The sequence below is a fragment of the Hylaeus volcanicus genome, unplaced genomic scaffold, assembly GCF_026283585.1.
Source record: "Hylaeus volcanicus isolate JK05 unplaced genomic scaffold, UHH_iyHylVolc1.0_haploid 12221, whole genome shotgun sequence".
NCBI classification, from domain to species: domain Eukaryota; kingdom Metazoa; phylum Arthropoda; class Insecta; order Hymenoptera; family Colletidae; genus Hylaeus; species Hylaeus volcanicus.
The window spans coordinates 978761-996986 of NW_026533163.1; the positions used below are offsets into that span (position 1 = coordinate 978761).

Below are 18226 nucleotides of genomic sequence, written 5' to 3' on the forward strand. Positions count from 1 at the left end.
TGAAAAAAATTTTAAATTGTTCTTTTCTTAAAACAGGAAAAAGTGAAAAATTTTATTTTTTTTTATGTATTTTTTAAATATGTAAATTAAATATTGTTTTGCAAAAAAAAAAAAAATACATTGTTCTTTTGTGTTGTCACATACAAATGTGTTAATGTTTGTTTTTTTAACAAATATTAAGACACCTCGCCCAATCATGAAACTTATTTCTTATAACTAACATGATTTTTCTTCATAATGTTCTAAAGCTTCCAATCGCTTGACTAAATGCGGATGACTGTAATTAAACCACTCATACCTAGAAACGCGTGAAACGCATCGCAATACGATAAGTTAAAAGAAATACAGCTACTTACCAAGAATCCACAGAAAAAGCAGATAAATTTTTCACTTGTAAATCAATTAATGCGTGTCTTAAATCTTTATTCATTTTCAAGTCGACAGCTGAATATTTATCCGCCTACCAATTTTTTTTTTTTTACCAGATACACAACACACAACAGTTACTTGAAATTCATAACGTCGACTTAAACATGTTGAAAGAATGGAGGTAAGAATGCTGACCTAAAACCAAAATTATTACTGTTAACTTGTTTATTAAAAAAAACTTTTTGAAATTTTACCGGTTTGAAAATATTCATAAATATAAACAATCCAATCACCACAGGTGTTTCATTTTCCTTATATCCGAATTCTGTATACATATAAGGGTTATAAAAGACCAATCCAAAGAGATAAAACATTATAAACATTTGAACGGATGATAACGCTATTCCCTTTAATGTATGACTGTACTTCCAATGACCTAACTCGTGACCTACAACGGCTAAAATCTGATCTTCATTACTTTCTAAAAGTGTATCAAATAAAACAATTCGTTTATTTTTTCCAAAACCATATAAATAAGCATTGCTGTGAGCTGAGCGCGTTGAAGCGTCCATTTGATAAATACGTTTTAATGGATATTGAATAGAACCAGCCTAAATGAATACAAGTGAAATAAATGAAAATGTGATACATTTTGCATAAAACTTTTAATAAAAAAATCATTGCACCATTTCACTTATGCAATAACTCAATATAACTAGAAACGAGACTTGTTAAACGCATGGTTTGTTATTCTATACAAAATACAAAAAATCTTCTTACCAATGTTTCAATTTTCGCTTTTAATGACTGATTTTTTAAATCTTCAAATTTATTGAAAAGTGGAGCTATAAAATTCGGATACACAGTTAGCATAACAAACGAAAATGCCATTGTAAGTCCCCATAACCAAAAATAAAATGTTTTGCCACCCCAATGAATAACCCAAATAACCAAAACTAGAAAAATATTTCCGATGGACATGGAAATAAAAAAAGTTTTGATTTCATCTAAAAGAAACACTTTAACAGTTTTTTTGTTAAATCCATGACGGTCTTCTATAACAAAGTCATGATAAAACTCAAATAAGATACAAAGACAACGCTCTCCAATGACATAAAGGAACACGAAAAGGATAGACTTTATAAAAATTGACAAACAAAAAAAAAAAAAAGAATCATTAAAGATAGGAATATATTTTTTTTTCCTTTAACTAAACGAATGTCAAAAATTGACTTTATTTAATTTAAACATACTTGATAATATTCCGACACAATACCAAAGTTTTCGAGTAATAATCTTCCCGATTCGCTCCAAAGCCAAGGGAAAAAAAACGTGATATAGAGAGCGAATTTAATAACAAAAGATACACAAGCAGTAAGAGTGCCAAAAGTCAGTTTATCTAAAGAATAATCTACTGATAAATCGAATTTGTTATCATCAACATATTTTCTTAAAGAATCGGGCAGCTGCTTTTTTTTTAAATGAAAGTATTGACGTAAATTCAAATACATATCAAAACAATGCTCTATTAACATAAAAACTAGTAACAATCCGTAGAGATAAGGGAATTGAAACGACATGGAATGATCCATTTTCATTCGAAGCTTTTCCGTTTTCTTTACAATGGTTTTCAACAAACGTCAAATGTTATCTTTTTACTGCGAACGCAAATTTGGGACAGTGCCACATAAAAAACTACTCTATATTTGAGAGTCTCCTTAGAGACTGTAGAGACATAATTGTTCAAGTCACCTTTTCATAGCAGATTCTCTTTTACACATTTGTCATTTTTTTGTGGGTAACGTTGACATTGTTTTTTTTTAATAGAATCCAACTTCAGGCATTTGACAAGTGGCCATTGAATGTTTTGTTACAACATTTAATACCCAGTACTAAAAATTTTTGTCTTATAGTACTCGAAAATTTGTCGTATAAGAGTTGTATTTTAGGACTATCAAGTCATTTTCGTTATTTAAAGAATGGTTAGAGCAATACAAACAGGACAACTTTGTCTTTTGAATAACACAAAAAACATACAAGCAATTCGTTTAATTGCTTGTATGTTTGACTCGACTTAAACGTGTTGTTTGAATCAAAAACCACTTCGAGTCATTTACATTGAATTATTAAAATTTTTTTTTTATTATTATTCAAAATCTTCAATACGGGTACATTCAGCGGGTTGATACTGAGGTGCCAAACCAGGAACCTTGAACAAACGACCTTGAGCGACAAAATTGAAAAAACACAATTTACCTGCATTTGACGCAATGCCTCCATTTCTTTCGCTTTTTGTAAAGCGGATTGTCTTTCTTCTTCAAAAAGATCGTCAGCTCCTGAGAATTCTTTTAATTGAATTAAGAAATCTCGAATATGTAGACTGAAATCTCGTGGGTTGCCACATTTATTGAATAGACCTAAAACGAATGCTTCCACTTGTTTTCTATTAAGATTGCCAAAGTTTTGTAACAAGAGATCGGCTAATTGAGACCTAAAATAGCATTTCAAATATTTTTTTTAATTTTTTTTTTATCACATAAACTTTCTCTTACATAACCTGAGGTTTAGTAATATTATTTTCCGCATCATTAACTTGACCCAGTTCCACAAGTTGAACTAAATGCATTAAAATCAATGTTTGACGCTGGAAGCCTACGTGAGCACAAAACGTTTTTCAAAAACAACACTCTCACTTATAAGAATAAAATAACCTGATTTATGAAGTGTATCTGTAAGCACGCCAAAGATTTCACGAAAAATACTCCAATAAAACACTCGACAAAACGAAACGAGTAACTAATTAAAAAAACAAAGCATTCTTCACACAAATGACAGCCGGTAGTAAACGAACCTCTGGTTTTGCAATACACACATTTCGTAACAAGCTTTGCGTTATACGTAATCCTTGTTCAGCTACAGTGGGTTGTTCATGCTTGAAAGCCCAAACAAGACATTCAATAAAATAACGTCGTTGGACTTCGGGTAAAACAAATATGCCTTCAAAACATTTCTCATTACTTGCCTACATTTCACCATTGCAACAAAATAAAAAAGGATTCAATAAAACGCAAAATAAATCACCACATTTTGAGTGAATCTGTTCTACGCTTATCACGTACTTCCAGTAGTTCATAAAAATGAATACGATGATCCAAAAAACTATGAAAATCGCTTTTAATCATATCCAAAGTACAATCAAAAACGTATTGAAAAATACGGGGAAGTTCCTAGTAAAAAAAAAAAAAAGGTGTACAAGGGCAAAAAAAATTATGGACGAACAAAATACACGTTACCGGTAATATGTAAGTATCTAATTTTCTAATTAAAGTTGTTAATAAAGATAACACTTCATAGTCTCGCGCTTCAGGAACATTTGTTCTAATGGATAAGCCATAAAACGTTTTTTGGTTCTTTCACCATTGTTACGAAAACTATTACACTCACCTATAATCTTGTAAAACAGAACTTAAAAGAGGAGGCATAATAAATTGAACGATCTCCCTTCGAACATCATCTGTTGATGCATTGTTCGAAGGATTGCCATTCTTCTGATCGTCATGATTCGATGCTGATTCCACGAAGGTTTGCACGAGTAATAGAGTCGCGCGTTTCATAGAGCGTAAGGCTTTCACATGAGCATGACCCATTACAATAGCTTGATGTTGTGATACTTCTTGTGATATGCGCGTCGAATATAATGTATAGACTTGTAGCATTTCCGTGTACAGAGCGAAAAATTGAGAACTGAAAGCCGTACCGGTTGCATGAGCAACCCTTTCATTGACACGCAAAATCTCAGTAAATTTTCGAGCCACGTCCACTTGATAAATCGAATTATTGGAAAATTGGTTAGTGTCAATGGTTCCGGTAGCAATATGGATCATAAGTTGGGTCCATTCATCATTAAAGGGTTTCATAAGGGAGGCAATCAATTTTTGACGGTTCTCAAACGCTACAAACAAGGCGTTAGATCCAGATTTTTAAAGAGACATTATTGTAACAAAAACACGGGTGGCATTTTTGTTGCATTTAAGAGAATAAAACAAAGTGCCTACGTACTTAACGCGGCTGCAATAACATGCCCAACTCCTTCGTAAAGCATCAATTGTTGTTTTGGTGAAGATAATTGCTTATAAAGAACAAAAAATTGTTGCAACATTTTTTCAATTAAAGGGATTGCATTGGATTGACCTACAAACGGACACACACACACTCACATTTAGTCTAGCTGAACGACATTCGCCAAGAAATTCAAGACACCCGTTTCAAATGGACTCGTATTTACCGTTCTGAGGTTGAGCTAGCGATTTAGCACATTTTTGGGTTATTTTTAAAAACGTTTCACAAGCCATATCCTAAAAGCAAACAGTGAACACTTCTTGAAGCTTATGAAAAACGGGTTTTTTTTTCTTGTCATAAGATCACCCATGTTGAAGTTACCTGAACGCCATCGAATTGTTCCTGCATGAACTCAAAAAGTTTATTGATAACAGTCTCCAAAAATTTAATGTGACTTCTTAAAAAACGAGGATGTTGACCAAACACGTACATAATCATGGATGCAACAACCTTGAAAACCAAAAGTGAAACCAAAAGCAACAAAACAGCTTTTTCTATAGCGCCTTGACTTTCTACTAAAAATCTTACCGCTTTATTTTCTGTTCCTCGTTTTTGCTCACATAAATATAATAGTTCACGGGTGACATGAACTAGAAAATTTTGTTCTCTTTTCACCGACATGGACCCACTCATAGAACCTAATTAGGATAACATTGGCTGGTAGCAATGAAAAACTGTGGTTACCGATAGCCCAACAAAGTCGACTTAGCTCTGTAGGATTCCAATTCGTCTCATGAGAGTTTTTAGCGTCCTACAGGGTGCATTCAACAACATACATGAGGAAAAGAAAAGAAGCAACATTCGTGGGAAGAATGTTTTCAACAAGAAAACATACCTGTGTAAACTTTTGTAACAAATCAACAAGAACTTTTTGTGTTTCGTCTCCACTAAGATTGGCTAAATAAATTAAACTTTCTCTGACATTGTTATATAATGCGACTTCATCTACAAAATTCACGACAATGTCATTTGAACGCAATGAGTATAAAATCAATACAAGACGTATGAAAAAAGAAATAATGTGATTCTCTCTTAGTCCCAACCTGTGTCAGTATGATAATCCCGATCTACTGTCCCAGTTTCCGCATGATAATGAATACAAACTTCTTGAGGGCGCGCCATTTTACAAATAAGAGTTCGACGAACGTCGTTCAAAACAGGCTGATATCTTCTTAAACGTTCAGAATACATTTCGGGTGATTCCAATGGAGTCGGTTCTCCGTCCACATGATCTACAATGATAAAAAAAGAATGTGAGCGACAAAACCATTAAGCGAAAAAATCAATAGAAACAAATGACGCTTCTTTTTAAACTTTTTCAATTCTTACGAGTCATCATTAACAAAGGACTTTGTACAGCACCTGCGGAACGCGATGCAGTGCGAACTTCTGATAGCAGTGTCTAATAACAAAGAGAACGTTTCACGCCGTCACATGAATTAGAATGTGAATGTACTTCAGCAAAATTATTCCAAAAATCCACACAAATCTTGAACGTTTCTTCATGGTTGACTTTGGCTGAAATTGTAACCTAAAAGATGATTTCAATATAGAATTGTGACATTTTTTTTTCGCTTTACAAAACATGAAGTTTGCATCAAGGCGGAAAATCCATTTGAAAAAACTTACCAAGAATTGTAAAACGAAAATTACAACTTCATAAGAGTCACCAGACGGTAAAGGAACCTCACAAACATCGACACGATGATTTTTTAAAAATGTGGTTAAACATATCGCGAGTTGTGTATAAAAAGTTTCCCAAAATATTCTAAAAAGAAAAGTATTGAAAAAAAATAATTTTAACACTTTTATCAAGTACCTTGAATTTGAAGAACATCTTGTATCATATTCTTTTGTCATTTCTGCAATTTGAGACAATTTCTGAACAAGAGGTAACCAAAGTGACTCTCTTAATTTATCAAGCCCGCCTAGAGGAACATTCTTCAATGATACGATTTCAGTTAAGCACCTATCACAAAAACAAATAACAAACTAATAAACCTTTCCATTTGTAACGTCGTACCGAACACACTCCACTCGAAAAGGAATGGGATCCCAAAAATATTTAATTAAAATGTCAATAAGACCAGTATCGAATATATAACCATACGGAATCCATTTAAGAAAATGAGCAAGGCAGCGCAGCGTTACGACGATAAGCCCCTCGCTCACAGATGTCGGAGAAGTGACATAATTTTGTAAAACAAACATACATAAATCATATATTTGTTGAAACTGGGCATTTAAAGACGTCATAAGAACAGATATTCTTTGTGATGTAATACGATCTCGTCCGAAATCAAAAACATCCTCTGATAAGGAACATAAAATTTGTAAACTGTTTTCACACACGGCTTGATTGGTTCGAGCAGCTGCGCATAAATCGGGTATAAAGGACGACCAATTATGAGGCCATTCTTGTTTAACAATCTAAAAGCACCATAGAAATAGCTTTCTTTTCATTCTATAAAAGAAACACACACCTGAATCAATGTTTGATTCACTTTGGTAATAAAATACTTTGCGTCCACCAAAGTTGGATCCGTACATGCTGTAAGTGTCATGTCTGTCACATACTACAAACCGTTAATCAATTTTCCTTCCGAAATTTCAAAAAAAAATGTTTTCATTACTTGCTTGACGCCGAGCTTTTGATCGTCTGGTAAAACATTCCATCTTGTCGAGATACAATTTTCTAGTATAGTTAAAGCAAAAAATCGTGTATTGGAATCTTTCGATAGTTGTAAAATGGATCCAACAACTCTCCATGCTTCGTTTGATGATTTCAATTGACTTAAAACGTCATGAGCAATCGTTCTCTACAATATACAAAATGATTCCATTTCAAGAAGAAAAAAAAATGGTTCGTTTTCGCGTACCTCATCATGAGATCCAATGAGCATTTTATTTACTAACACTTCCAGTAGTTGAACTTTCTCTTGATTATATGCACAAGATGTGTCTAAAAGACCTGCTAAATGTTGACGATCAAACATATGTACTACAACAAAAATATGCTTTTCAACCAAGAGGTAACAAAGGCCACCAATTAAAATATCATGTAGTCACCCTTCCTGAAACAGACGCTTCAATGTAGATTCAGATTTAGTACGATAGTCTATTCCACCATTTATTCAAAAAAACAATAGCGCTGAACAATCGACACAAACTCGATTTTATTTTCTATTACTAATGAATATGTAGTAAAGTTGAATGATTTTTTTTCAATAAAACACATTGGAACTGTTAACCTTTCCATGTCACGAATTTCGTAGATTCTTATTTATTTTTAAAACATTTCAAAAAAACAATTTTCGTTACAGAGAGTACATGGATGACAGTCTACATGGTTAAAACGTTTTTTGCGTTTGCTTATAATCAAAGGAAAAACGTAACCTTTTACACTGCATTAAAATATTTTTTTTCATATCTGCATGTAAAGTGATTCCTAATAGAAAAGAATTAAAATAAAATGCTAGTAAAAAAAAACTCGTGTATCTGTTCAAACTAACGTTTTCTTTTCAAAAAAAAAAATTAAAAAAAAAATCTTGATAACACATAAGTTTGACAAATTTTTAAACGTTAGTAGTGTGAGTTCAAGTCAACTACGCATATTTTGTTTTTGGACTTGAAGTGGCTAGGGAAAGAAAAATTCTAGTCGTGTTGCTTTTGTTTCTCTCACAAAACACACTTGTTCAATTCAACTGTACACGGTTGTTTTTTTTCCATTTCGGACAAAAGATAATTTTTTTTTTGATGGATTGAACCAACTTTGCAAAATCATCTACTTGATCCAATTTTTCAAAACGAACGCACCATACAATTAAAACCCGTCACTTTATATTTTTTGTGAAAAGAACAATGGACCTTCTTTTGAAAGGGTTGACGCACGGACGAAGAAATATTTTTCAAAAAGTTTTCAGGAAATTCAATGCGCCATCCGTACGCTCAGTACCTTTAAAAAGAAAAGATCAAGCAGTCTTTTCAAGCAGTAAGAGATCCAAGAAGGGTAAAATGCTACCAAAGCTTGTGTTAGTGACCGTGTGTTCTATGACCGCTTATATTAGTTACCCGTTTTATACTTGTAGTAGCACTTTAAAAAAACTTGATAGGTTGGTGATTGTGTAAGATCAACTTTCCCATTCTTCTTAATGTATTTGTTTACTTTTTTCAGAAAAAAACAAAAAACAACACTCACTCAACTTGTTTCTCCTCAAGAGTCACAAAACACAGCACCCTTTTGTACGACGGACGGACCCAACGCGTCTTTCACACAAACTTTTTCCTTAAGTAACGCCGAGTCGACCCCTTGCCACTCTGATATTCATGATCAAATCAATGCGGAAAATAAAGATTTCAATGGAACGCCTACTGTTTCAACGTACGCTATTAATCAAACCAGGACGCCGTGCCACAATACTCCACTGGACATGAGGAAAAATGAGCCCCACAAAAGCACTGACTTTGTGGAAAACGTCCCTCATGATTCTTTTGACACCCAATCATTAAAAAGAACCACCCAAAACTCGAGTCTTTCGGACCTACCGATTTCCAGTGCAGCCTTGATTCCGAGCTTATCTCAGTCTCCATTGCATTCTGATTCACTTGAACAATTTTCGAAATCCAAAGACACAAGCGACATGCAGTCTCAAGCGAGTTCTCTACAAAAGGTACTGCAATGACCTTTATTAACAAAACGTAAAATAAAATGTGGCGTTCACTTGAAGGAAACATTAGAGGAAGCCTTGTTTCCAGTCACCGTTGAAATGGAGTCGACGCTTCGTTCTGTTGTAACGTTTTTGAAAAAAAGACTCCATGACAAAAAGGAAAATCTCACCAACACTATGAACGCCCTGCACCAAAGTGTGTGCCTTCTCAAGTAGATTAGAAGAAAAAAAATTTGAATGATCACAGAATCATTGTAGAATATCCACACAAGAATTACAAGATCAAGAGGCTTATTTGAACAGAAAAATTCAGCATCTCACCAAATTGGATTCTATACAAAAACAATGGTTTCATCAACAAATCTCCGTTCAACAAGTCATCCATCATCTTTTCAAGGTAACGTTATTTTCTTCTTCAATGCGCCTACGGTACGAATCGCATGAATACCATTGATTATTTGAAACAGGACTTTGCTAAGGATTCTTTTATTTTTCAACTTTTAAAAAGTTTACCTTATATTTATGAGCATAACGCAAGTAAAACAGCCACGTTCATTCCTTTGAAATCTCTTCAAGTAATGAAGGTTTTTTTTTGATCATAACGTACACTACTCTTTAAAGCTGTCCTCCTATGCCTATTGTTTTTGAATCGTGTCCTTCTTAAGAACCGATATTTGTGGTGTTTTCTAGGAAAAAATTATAACCCTCCACCATGATGCCTTACTCTCGCTCTTTTTATCTTCCAACATGGGATTAACAGCTCACATGTGCGCCTTGTTCAAATTTTTTGTCTTTCAATATACTGGATGTCTACTTCCCACGCGGTGCTTTGCGCAGTACAGTGTACGTTACAAGAATCATTCAACAAGGCGTCACACGTCACGCGTGTTTTATTGGTTCCAATGCTAGAATCCAAAAGAACATGCACGCCACTATCAAAACATTCATTTTTTGAATCAAGCAGTCCACCATGCCTCCTGTGGTAACATTCATGAAAGCTATTGTAATTTACGACAAATACAAGGGCAGTTCCCTATTTTATTCAAGGTACATTGTCACGTCACACTGCAATGGCCTTTTGATAGTTCTTACAGGGCAGGTTGGAGGAAATCGAGATTTCATTAACACTTTTTCATCTACTTGAAAGTGTCTCTCTTTATTTACAATCTCAATAATAAATGTCTCTTTGAAAGGGTTAGTATTTCAAAAACGCCATGGAATTCTTCATGCCGTAAGGTTTTTTTAAAAAACCTTGACGGTTTTATAGAAAAAACAAAAACTTGTTTCAAATTTTTCATATTTGTTTTAAAAAATATATGGACGATTTACCCATGTACAACAAAACACTACATTGAAAGTTGAATTAGGATCGAAACCGTGATGACAAGGAATTTTGTGGTTGTTTCTAAACAAAAAATTCATTTTCTGATGTTCCTGTTGAATGGCTTACAAAACAACGATGGAATTCTTCCTTGGATATCTTCGCGGAATTGGAAAAACAATAATCCCTATCAAACCGTCGCCAAGGCTGGCCTTCAGTTACCTGAGCATTTGTCATTATTTTTTGCTCCGCTTGAGGTTTTCCCCACAAATCCATGGGTTGGTTCAGATTTGGTAGGGTTGAGGATTTATACACACCTACACACAAAATATTTTGGTAAAAAGTGAGCAATAGACAACCATCCATGTTTCTCTTTTAAAACACAATGCGTGACAATAGTTTTTAAAAAAAGAAACCAGTTGTTAATTCTTATAACGCGTGACGAAACAAAAAAGCATTAACTCGAATCTTTTCATTTATAGCAAGAAAAAATTATAAGAGTAGGACTTTAATGGATACAAAAAGTATGTTTTTTGAAAAGCACAATTGGAAGAAAAGTTGACCTTTTTGATGAAGTTCCATTAACGAGAGAATTTTGTCATTCTCCAAAGGGAAAGATGACGGTGTATTGACATTTGTCGCCATGACTGGTTTTTTTAATGAAGACCAAGAAATCTCAAGCTTTTCAGCCACTTGTTTTAATAACGCCTTAATAAAAGATCTTAAGTGATGACGGTAATCCCGAGGAGCTTTAAAAGATTGATGTCGTGCCGCGTCTTGACACTTGGGAGTTGAGTCAACGGTTAAATGAAGAGCATAAAATAAATGACGCAATTTTTTTCGTATCTTAAAGAATTACAAACATAATAGTCAATGAAAAAAAAAAGAGTAGAAAACCTGAGCGTCCGGTATACCGGTTAACGCAACATGAGCTCCATGATCTAAATTTTGAAAAAGTTCAAGAATCTAAAATAAACCAAAAAAAAAAACATAATGGTGTCACGAAAAGAAGAATCACACTCGAGTTGAGTATGCGGTATGACCTCAGGAACGATCGTCCTATAACATTGAACTAACGAGGTCAAAATACGACAAACTTGTTGTTCATCAATGGTAGCAAATAAAGATTTTTTTTTATGTTTTTTGGCATCACGCTTTAAATCTTTAGAAACACTTGTGTGACACTTTTGGATGCTTTTTGACGTGTTTAAAACATGAGTAGACATTGTGTCGCGTTTTCCTTTTGGAGTGTGAACTGAACCTGTGTCAAGGTCATGCAAATCAAGAATAATAAAAAAGACAATTTTTGTATTCTTGAAAAACAAATCAAGTGGATTAAAGTTTGTACACAAGTTAACTATCGTATTTTTCTATAAAAAATATTTTGTTTGAATGAAATTTAAAATAATATCAGTCACGTAACAAGTTGGTATTCTCTCGACGCCTTGGAGTCATTTGAATTTCCTCAGTGTTTTCTTCGCCTTTGTAGCTTCCACCATGTGGCCAAAACGCCCTACACTCTGATACCACCTTTTTTAAATTATTCATAGTTTTTCTAGTCACATTACCAAACGTTCACTCTCCAAAAGTACACTAACTGTTCTTTTTTTTTTCCTACTTGCATAATTAAGTTGACATATTGTTTTCCCAAATCCTACCATAGGTCCTTTTTTTTTCATATTAAAAAAGCAGTTAGTTTTTTTTTGATGACGTAAAAACCGCCCATCATATGAACATTTTTTGAATTGCTCCATCTTAATCAATTATTTTCTTAGGTTTCCTTTGCACAAGTAACGGTTTGATGAACAATGACAGTAGTGAATTCTTCAATTAATCTTTTTAACAATGATTCACAATTGCGTAAGAGGCTATTTTTTTTGTTCATCCAATTTTTATTATTTATAAACCAGATACCCATTTAAATAGGAAAAAATTGTTACCTCGTAAAGCATGTAAGAATTTTACTTTTTAAAATAATGTTTTTTTTTTTTTTTTTTTTAAAAAACAAATATTTTTTATTTTCAAGCTTCAATACACCGGACACATTGCGTTTCTTCATCAAAAAATTTTTTTTTAAAAGATGAGAGCAAGGCATCAACACGAAGAATTCGAGTCACGCGTAAAAAATCGTGTGAGAATGCCACCTTTTCAGCTTCTTGTTCCAACAAATCCCCCTTTGCTAAGACTCCGTTTGAAAAAACTATCACAACGTTGACTGTGTTAAATTATATTATGTTATTCATTCAACGTTTAATAGCGCTTGGTGCAGCTGCTATTACATTGAATCTGGGAATAAAGGTAAAAAGAAAAAAACAGTGTTTTGTATCTCAATTTGTTTTTCAATGCATTTTTAAAAATCAATACAATGAAATGCTTTGTCATTTTGTTACTATTCCACCCGTTATTATTATTATTATTATTATTATTATTTTTTTACAGTATTATTTACTGGATTTGAAGTGTTGGGCTTTATCTTGTGCAGCGTTTTGTTTTCGTTTTACATTTTATTATATACTCAACTCATGCTTTTGTTTAGCTCGCACGGAGCCAACTCGTCAAGGTTTTGTAGCCAAAGTTTACGAAATTCTTTATTTTATCGGTGAAATCTGTTCCTTACTTTATGAACACTCCAAATCGTTCCGATTGTTTTCTTTACCTAGTCGATTTTTTCACTTGTTTTATACCATTTTTTATCAATTTTTCAATGTCTGCTTAGCTCGCGTTCAATTTTGGTCAACGTATGACAATAGAAAACAATTCAAAGCAATATCCCTATCTAACGTTTTTCCTTCTATTCCGCCTGAAAGTGTTTTGTATCGCCTTTTCACTTTTCTATTGCTTTGTCTTTCAATTCTTTATCAGCTTGTTTTTAGAAGATTTTTTGATAAAATTTATGCTGATGGCAAAAAAATATCACTTGCTCGCCTTTTTTCTATCCACCCATCTTTATACAAATTCAACACAAATTACATACGCTTTCTTAAATGCTCTTGGACATTTAATGGGATCCTTTATAATTCATCGAAACGCCCCTCAACCTCTTCATGTTTCGTATGCACTCATTCAAAACATGAAGACATTCTCGACCAGTACCTCATGGATCCTTATGAACCAAATGACTTTCTTTATATCAACCCACCTCAGAGGAAAACCACAGACGAAATCTTCGGCTGGGATTCTAATGAATCGGATAAATCATTTTCTTAATTTTACTTTTTGTATCGTGTCAATGAAATAAAAGAATAAACTTTGTTTTTGCAGTATTCCGTTCATTACTGATTTTTGAATGTCTAAAGAGTCCATGGGTCTGATTGTACACACGCGTTGTCTACTGCGTTATTTAAAATGGTCACCACATGCAGTTCAAGTTCCTCTATATAATATTTCTAAAAATAAAATAAAACATGGAGAGATACAAAAAAAAACATTTTTTACTCTTAAAGAAGAATGATATTCAGTTTTATGTAGTAATTGTTTTAACATCCAAATGTCATAATCCGTTTGAAGCTTACACCACATAAAAGCCGATGCGCCCTAAATGATTTTCAATAAAACAACCAGAGTAACCAAAACGTATGGAAAAAAATAACATTACGTTTAAAGAATGACCTCCAAGGTAATTATCTAAATAATACGTATCTAATAAAGTTTTGGATAGGTCACCCTCACTATTTTGTTGTTTTATCTAAAAAATTTTAACAAAACCTACATTTATTTTTCATAAAAAATAAAAAAAATATTTTACATGAATTGCGTAAACTTTTTGTACAGTTTCGGAAAGAACCAATAAAAATGTACTAAACTGTTGGCACAATTTTCCCAGAGAAACAAGTGACACATTCGTTGCATCTTGATTCTAATCAATGCCATGATTTACAAAAATGTTTGGTTCAATTTTTTTTTTTCTATGATTTCACCTACATAAGGGAATCCAAAGGGATTTTCGGCGACGCCGTAAGCGCATGTCTTGATCCATTCAATCAGAATCAACAAGAAAATAAGTCAATAAAAATTCTCTTACATGAATCGCATGATAGCCAATATGTTTCCATACTTCGACTTGCGTACAAGATGAGAGTAATCCTCCACCACAACACGCTATTTTATTTTGTAAATCATCAAGTTGCATTCTTAATTTTCCTACTTCAATACCTAGCTGAGTGGCAAGAAAAAGTGCAACTTTTTAACATAAGCCCCTACCAATGACAATGTCCAAAATTCTTACCTGCTGATGATCATTGTCCCATTTCCATGAGCGAATTATAAAAACTAAAGGTTTCAAATCAAACAAATTTTGTGCTGCTTGACTATAAAGAAATTGTAAAAGTTGATCATACGCCTTGAAAAAAATGAAAAGTCAATTTTATTGAAACGTGCTGTTAACAAAAAAAAAAAATGTATTACCTCTTGACGCCAATTTAACCAAGACTCAAAAGGATAGGAAAACGTTTTTATCATGTCCCAAAGCGGACATACATTATGCACACTATGCACGATTTCCGTTAAACAAAATAACACAGTAAGGCAACATTCCATTCCCGTCACTTTAGCCGCTAAACCCCAGAGAGCTCCTGGACTTTTTAATAACGCAATTCTTTTAAACGTAGATGCATGAAATACTTTGTAAACACTATGCAACACTGTGTGCTTAGCGTCATGAAACTTAAAAACCCGATGTTGCGGTAACTGTAAAGATTGTAATCGACTAGGATACTTTTGGTAAAAGTTTTTGTCGCTGTATTTTTCATTTTCGCAAGATTCCTTCGTAAGTTCTTTTTCATAGGATTCACATTTTTTTAAAATGCCTCTAAAAATGAAAAAAAAAATGAATAGTATAAAAAAAAAAAAAAACTGACGCAATGAATTGAAGAAGACTCGAAAGTCGTTGATATTTTTCTTGAAATAAAAAAACCCGGTGAAGTTCTTCAAGCTGAGGACAGTCGTCATGATTTGAAGAGTGACGAAGAACATGTAGTAAATCTTGTAAAGGAAGCTTTTTAGAAAAAATATGACTAATACTATATAAAAACATATCAAAACAAATAAAAATTGCCAGAATCACTTGATCCGCAATATGCTGGTAAAGTATTAAAAGTTTTAATAAATTCATCATGAATTCCGTGATATAATTGGTACTTTGCGTCACAATATAACCTAAAAAAAAATTATTTTAATCTTTTTTTTATCAATTAAAAAAAAAAAAAAATAACACAGCTTACTTTTCATTTTGTCCGTTTTTTTCGAGTGATCACCCTCATTTTCGTTTGTAATATTCTGCATGAAAAAAGAATACTGGCATTTCCACGTCACTGTGGCTTGAAATGTCTGAAAAGGATTTTTTTTAGAAAAGTAAGCTGGATAGATTGCCTCGTCATATAAAGCTAAAGACTTGAGCGATACACATTTCAGGTGCTCCAAATGCTTTAATGTTAAATGAAAATGTGGGAAAACTGAAATTCCTTCCCATGCATCTTTTAACACAAGTTGTTGAAAACAAGTCAATTGTTGATCTAAAAAATGAGGAAATTGAATTTCCACAGCTTTTTTTAATGAGTCATCAAAACATTTCAAACAAGGAATACATTCCAATCTTAAAGGTAGATCCATGTCATGAAAGCCTGTCACATTTTCCCAAGTATCACTCGACTTGTTTAAAATACAGTACACTTCCAACACAAATCGATGTACTAAAACGTATATCTAAAATTTAGTACAAATCAAATTTTCTTTTTTTTTTTTGTTCATTGTCAACAAGGTATTTTGTTACTAGAAAATAATTGGAAAAAGTAAAAGGAACTTGATCTAAACGTAGAGCACTAAGAAGACTAAGCAAGGTTTTTTTTTGAGTTTTAAAGATTTCTACAACACAAACAAGCGTTTAGTTTTTTTCAAAAATAAGATTATCTTTTCCACCGACCTGACTCTTTCGACAGCATGTTGAAACCAAGTTTCTGTAGAACGCTGAAACTTGTGTCTTCCACCATGTTCACCCTTGCATTGGGTTTATTCTTGTTATTTAATTTTTTCTTTTTTAAAAATTTCGCTTGTTGCGTAGCCCACAATACAATTTCTGCATAAATGGTCCATATATTTAAACACACGCGGAAAAACCTAAAACAGAAAAAAAGATCCATTTTTTTTTTTTCTCACACTCTTTGAATGTCTCTTTAACAAAACAAGTCATATAACGAAAAGTGTGTGTTACATGAGAAACATTTCTACACATTTTGTTGAATCAATGTGTTCAAGTAAATCCTCTATCGACAAGGAGAAAGTGTCTTCATGTAAGGATTTTTTCCATTCTTAACAAAAATGTATTAAAAAAAAAAAAAAAAAAAAAACCTTCCTAGTTGGTTTTTAATAAAATCAGGTTATTTTCTTACCTTCGTTAGCGAACGACATTAAGCATTTCTGACACTCCTTTTCCAGTAACTCACTAAAGGCTGTAATGACGAAATTCACAAGAAACGTATCATTCTCTAAATGAGAAAAGCATTGAAAGAAATAAGCCAAGGTAACACAACAAATCTTCACGTTCGAGTCATCCAGACATTGAATGAAGGAGTTTTTTAATTTCAACTGCATTTTCTTTTTTTTTTTTTTAAAAAAAAAAAAACATCCATGCATGTTTTTTATAAAACAATCAGCGAACAAAAACTACCTTGAACAATTCATCATACTGCTCTTCATTTTTATGACGCATCTTCAACTGGAACTGAGTAGAGTGATGATTCAGAAGCTCAGTTTGTGCTGCTGCGAAAGTCTACAAATCCAATTTGTTTCACACGACAAAACAAACATTCAATAATTTCCACATTGTCAGATTCGACACGGATGAATAACCTTACTTTAAAAGATGAAATTGAAACCGAAGCTGCCTGCAAATCATCGCTATCAAGTTTCTCTTGGGTTAGCTGCAAATTATGTTTTAAATGACACAGAATCTTCAAAATATCATGCCCATTCATATAACGACTGTAGAGATACATATAGTAATAAATGTTTAAACACTTGGATGTGATGAATTGACGGAGTTCACACAACGAGTGACGAAACGTTTGACATTGTTCTAAAGAATCTTTTACTGCTTTTAACAAATTAAGAGATCCACCACAACTCGCGTACACTTTGTTTTTCTTTAACAAAATTTTACTTCGTATAACAGAATCCACACACAGTTCGTGACTTTCTAATGTTAAAATACGATTATCCAGATATTCCAAATCCTGGTTTTGAAGTTCTTTTTTTTCAAGTTCTATTCGGATCATAAAAATTGTTGATTTCGTAAACCAATCATTCGATAATGGTGGTAAAATAACATTTTCGACTTGGTCGCTCGCATTTTCCTTGATGCTAACCATATTTTCTACCAACAAGGTGCTGTATAGTCAATCTTGCACTCAACAAGAGTCCATTTTGTATAACATGATTTGAAAGGGAATCCCCTGTTTGTGTGGTTTTCTAAAGGAGGAATGAATTTGAAAGGAATTCGTTTCACAAAACTATATCATGCTATTTCCTTATCCTTTGTCGATCAACGTTTTTTTAAACTCAACACTCACAATACCAAAAATTGTCAATCAACCGAAACTTGTTGTTTATCTTCCTTTTAATTCTAGTTAAAAAATTTTGGTTATTTATTTTTACTTTAATCTTTTGAGATAAATAGATTATTTTAAGTTATAAACAAAGGCTTTTTTTTTTTTTAATAAAATGTTCACATAAAATTGCACATCATTTTCGGAATGTT

At 32.9% G+C, this 18226-nt stretch overlaps 6 protein-coding genes and 1 long non-coding RNA gene across 20 annotated transcripts; 2 read left to right on the forward strand and 5 right to left on the reverse strand.

Annotated features, from left to right (window-relative positions):
- Positions 1–73: 73 nt before the first annotated feature.
- Positions 74–2172, reverse strand: LOC128883297 (uncharacterized). The gene is made up of 6 exons (XM_054135505.1): positions 1623–2172; positions 1150–1506; positions 624–980; positions 508–564; positions 357–460; positions 74–298 (listed from the first exon to the last, which is right to left on the reverse strand). Exons 1-6 carry the CDS (start codon positions 1965–1967, stop codon positions 217–219), a joined length of 1302 nt encoding a protein of 433 aa, XP_053991480.1. The 5' UTR covers positions 1968–2172; the 3' UTR covers positions 74–216.
- Positions 2173–2307: 135 nt separating this feature from the next.
- On the reverse strand, positions 2308–7826 carry LOC128883292 (exportin-1-like). Of its 3 annotated transcripts, XM_054135495.1 has the most exons (23): positions 7368–7811; positions 7122–7307; positions 6972–7064; positions 6512–6918; positions 6308–6457; positions 6118–6256; positions 5945–6019; positions 5818–5890; positions 5532–5720; positions 5324–5433; positions 5173–5239; positions 5017–5126; positions 4810–4938; positions 4655–4724; positions 4429–4560; positions 3814–4321; positions 3663–3747; positions 3489–3596; positions 3221–3391; positions 3081–3165; positions 2922–3021; positions 2626–2860; positions 2308–2578 (listed from the first exon to the last, which is right to left on the reverse strand). In XM_054135495.1, the coding sequence occupies exons 1-23, from the start codon at positions 7482–7484 to the stop codon at positions 2516–2518; spliced, it is 3402 nt and encodes a 1133-aa protein (XP_053991470.1). In that variant the 5' UTR covers positions 7485–7811; the 3' UTR covers positions 2308–2515. The 3 variants fall into 3 exon arrangements, with proteins under 3 accessions (XP_053991470.1, XP_053991469.1, XP_053991471.1); XM_054135494.1 differs by having other exon boundaries at positions 2308–2860; positions 7368–7816; XM_054135496.1 differs by lacking the exon at positions 2308–2578 and having other exon boundaries at positions 2675–2860; positions 2927–3021; positions 7368–7826.
- A 196-nt stretch (positions 7827–8022) lies between these two features.
- Positions 8023–9852, reverse strand: LOC128883455 (uncharacterized). Of its 7 annotated transcripts, none has more exons than XR_008458977.1 (4): positions 9669–9852; positions 9326–9579; positions 9210–9273; positions 8023–9149 (listed from the first exon to the last, which is right to left on the reverse strand). It is a non-coding gene; the product is annotated as an uncharacterized LOC128883455 (long non-coding RNA). The 7 variants fall into 7 exon arrangements; XR_008458975.1 differs by having other exon boundaries at positions 8023–9161; XR_008458978.1 differs by having other exon boundaries at positions 8023–8976; positions 9034–9161; positions 9210–9579.
- LOC128883452 (uncharacterized) lies at positions 8350–10560 on the forward strand. 2 transcript variants are annotated; one of them, XM_054135818.1, is made up of 8 exons: positions 8350–8600; positions 8663–9158; positions 9216–9367; positions 9414–9552; positions 9623–9730; positions 9846–9998; positions 10065–10202; positions 10250–10560. In XM_054135818.1, exons 1-8 carry the CDS (start codon positions 8350–8352, stop codon positions 10328–10330), a joined length of 1518 nt encoding a protein of 505 aa, XP_053991793.1. In that variant the 3' UTR covers positions 10331–10560. The 2 variants fall into 2 exon arrangements, with proteins under 2 accessions (XP_053991793.1, XP_053991794.1); XM_054135819.1 differs by having other exon boundaries at positions 10255–10560.
- LOC128883454 (uncharacterized) lies at positions 10419–11702 on the reverse strand. 2 transcript variants are annotated; one of them, XM_054135825.1, is made up of 5 exons: positions 11520–11702; positions 11374–11442; positions 11040–11322; positions 10606–10793; positions 10419–10560 (listed from the first exon to the last, which is right to left on the reverse strand). In XM_054135825.1, the coding sequence occupies exons 1-5, from the start codon at positions 11700–11702 to the stop codon at positions 10519–10521; spliced, it is 765 nt and encodes a 254-aa protein (XP_053991800.1). In that variant the 3' UTR covers positions 10419–10518. The 2 variants fall into 2 exon arrangements, with proteins under 2 accessions (XP_053991800.1, XP_053991799.1); XM_054135824.1 differs by lacking the exon at positions 10419–10560 and having other exon boundaries at positions 10561–10793.
- Positions 11703–11942: 240 nt separating this feature from the next.
- On the forward strand, positions 11943–13683 carry LOC128883453 (uncharacterized). Of its 3 annotated transcripts, none has more exons than XM_054135821.1 (5): positions 11943–12064; positions 12252–12336; positions 12387–12428; positions 12503–12774; positions 12916–13683. In XM_054135821.1, exons 2-5 carry the CDS (start codon positions 12285–12287, stop codon positions 13681–13683), a joined length of 1134 nt encoding a protein of 377 aa, XP_053991796.1. In that variant the 5' UTR covers positions 11943–12064; positions 12252–12284. The 3 variants fall into 3 exon arrangements, with proteins under 3 accessions (XP_053991796.1, XP_053991795.1, XP_053991797.1); XM_054135820.1 differs by having other exon boundaries at positions 12045–12167; XM_054135822.1 differs by lacking the exon at positions 11943–12064 and adding an exon at positions 12172–12187.
- Positions 13684–13723: 40 nt separating this feature from the next.
- Positions 13724–17850, reverse strand: LOC128883450 (uncharacterized). 2 transcript variants are annotated; one of them, XM_054135813.1, is made up of 16 exons: positions 17325–17850; positions 17138–17239; positions 16860–17064; positions 16682–16778; positions 16394–16587; positions 16244–16335; positions 15696–16176; positions 15333–15630; positions 14881–15283; positions 14702–14815; positions 14498–14632; positions 14398–14442; positions 14222–14332; positions 14072–14161; positions 13912–14010; positions 13724–13862 (listed from the first exon to the last, which is right to left on the reverse strand). In XM_054135813.1, exons 1-16 carry the CDS (start codon positions 17835–17837, stop codon positions 13767–13769), a joined length of 3075 nt encoding a protein of 1024 aa, XP_053991788.1. In that variant the 5' UTR covers positions 17838–17850; the 3' UTR covers positions 13724–13766. The 2 variants fall into 2 exon arrangements, with proteins under 2 accessions (XP_053991788.1, XP_053991790.1); XM_054135815.1 differs by lacking the exons at positions 13724–13862; positions 13912–14010; positions 14072–14161; positions 14222–14332; positions 14398–14442 and having other exon boundaries at positions 14620–14655.
- Positions 17851–18226: the final 376 nt, after the last annotated feature.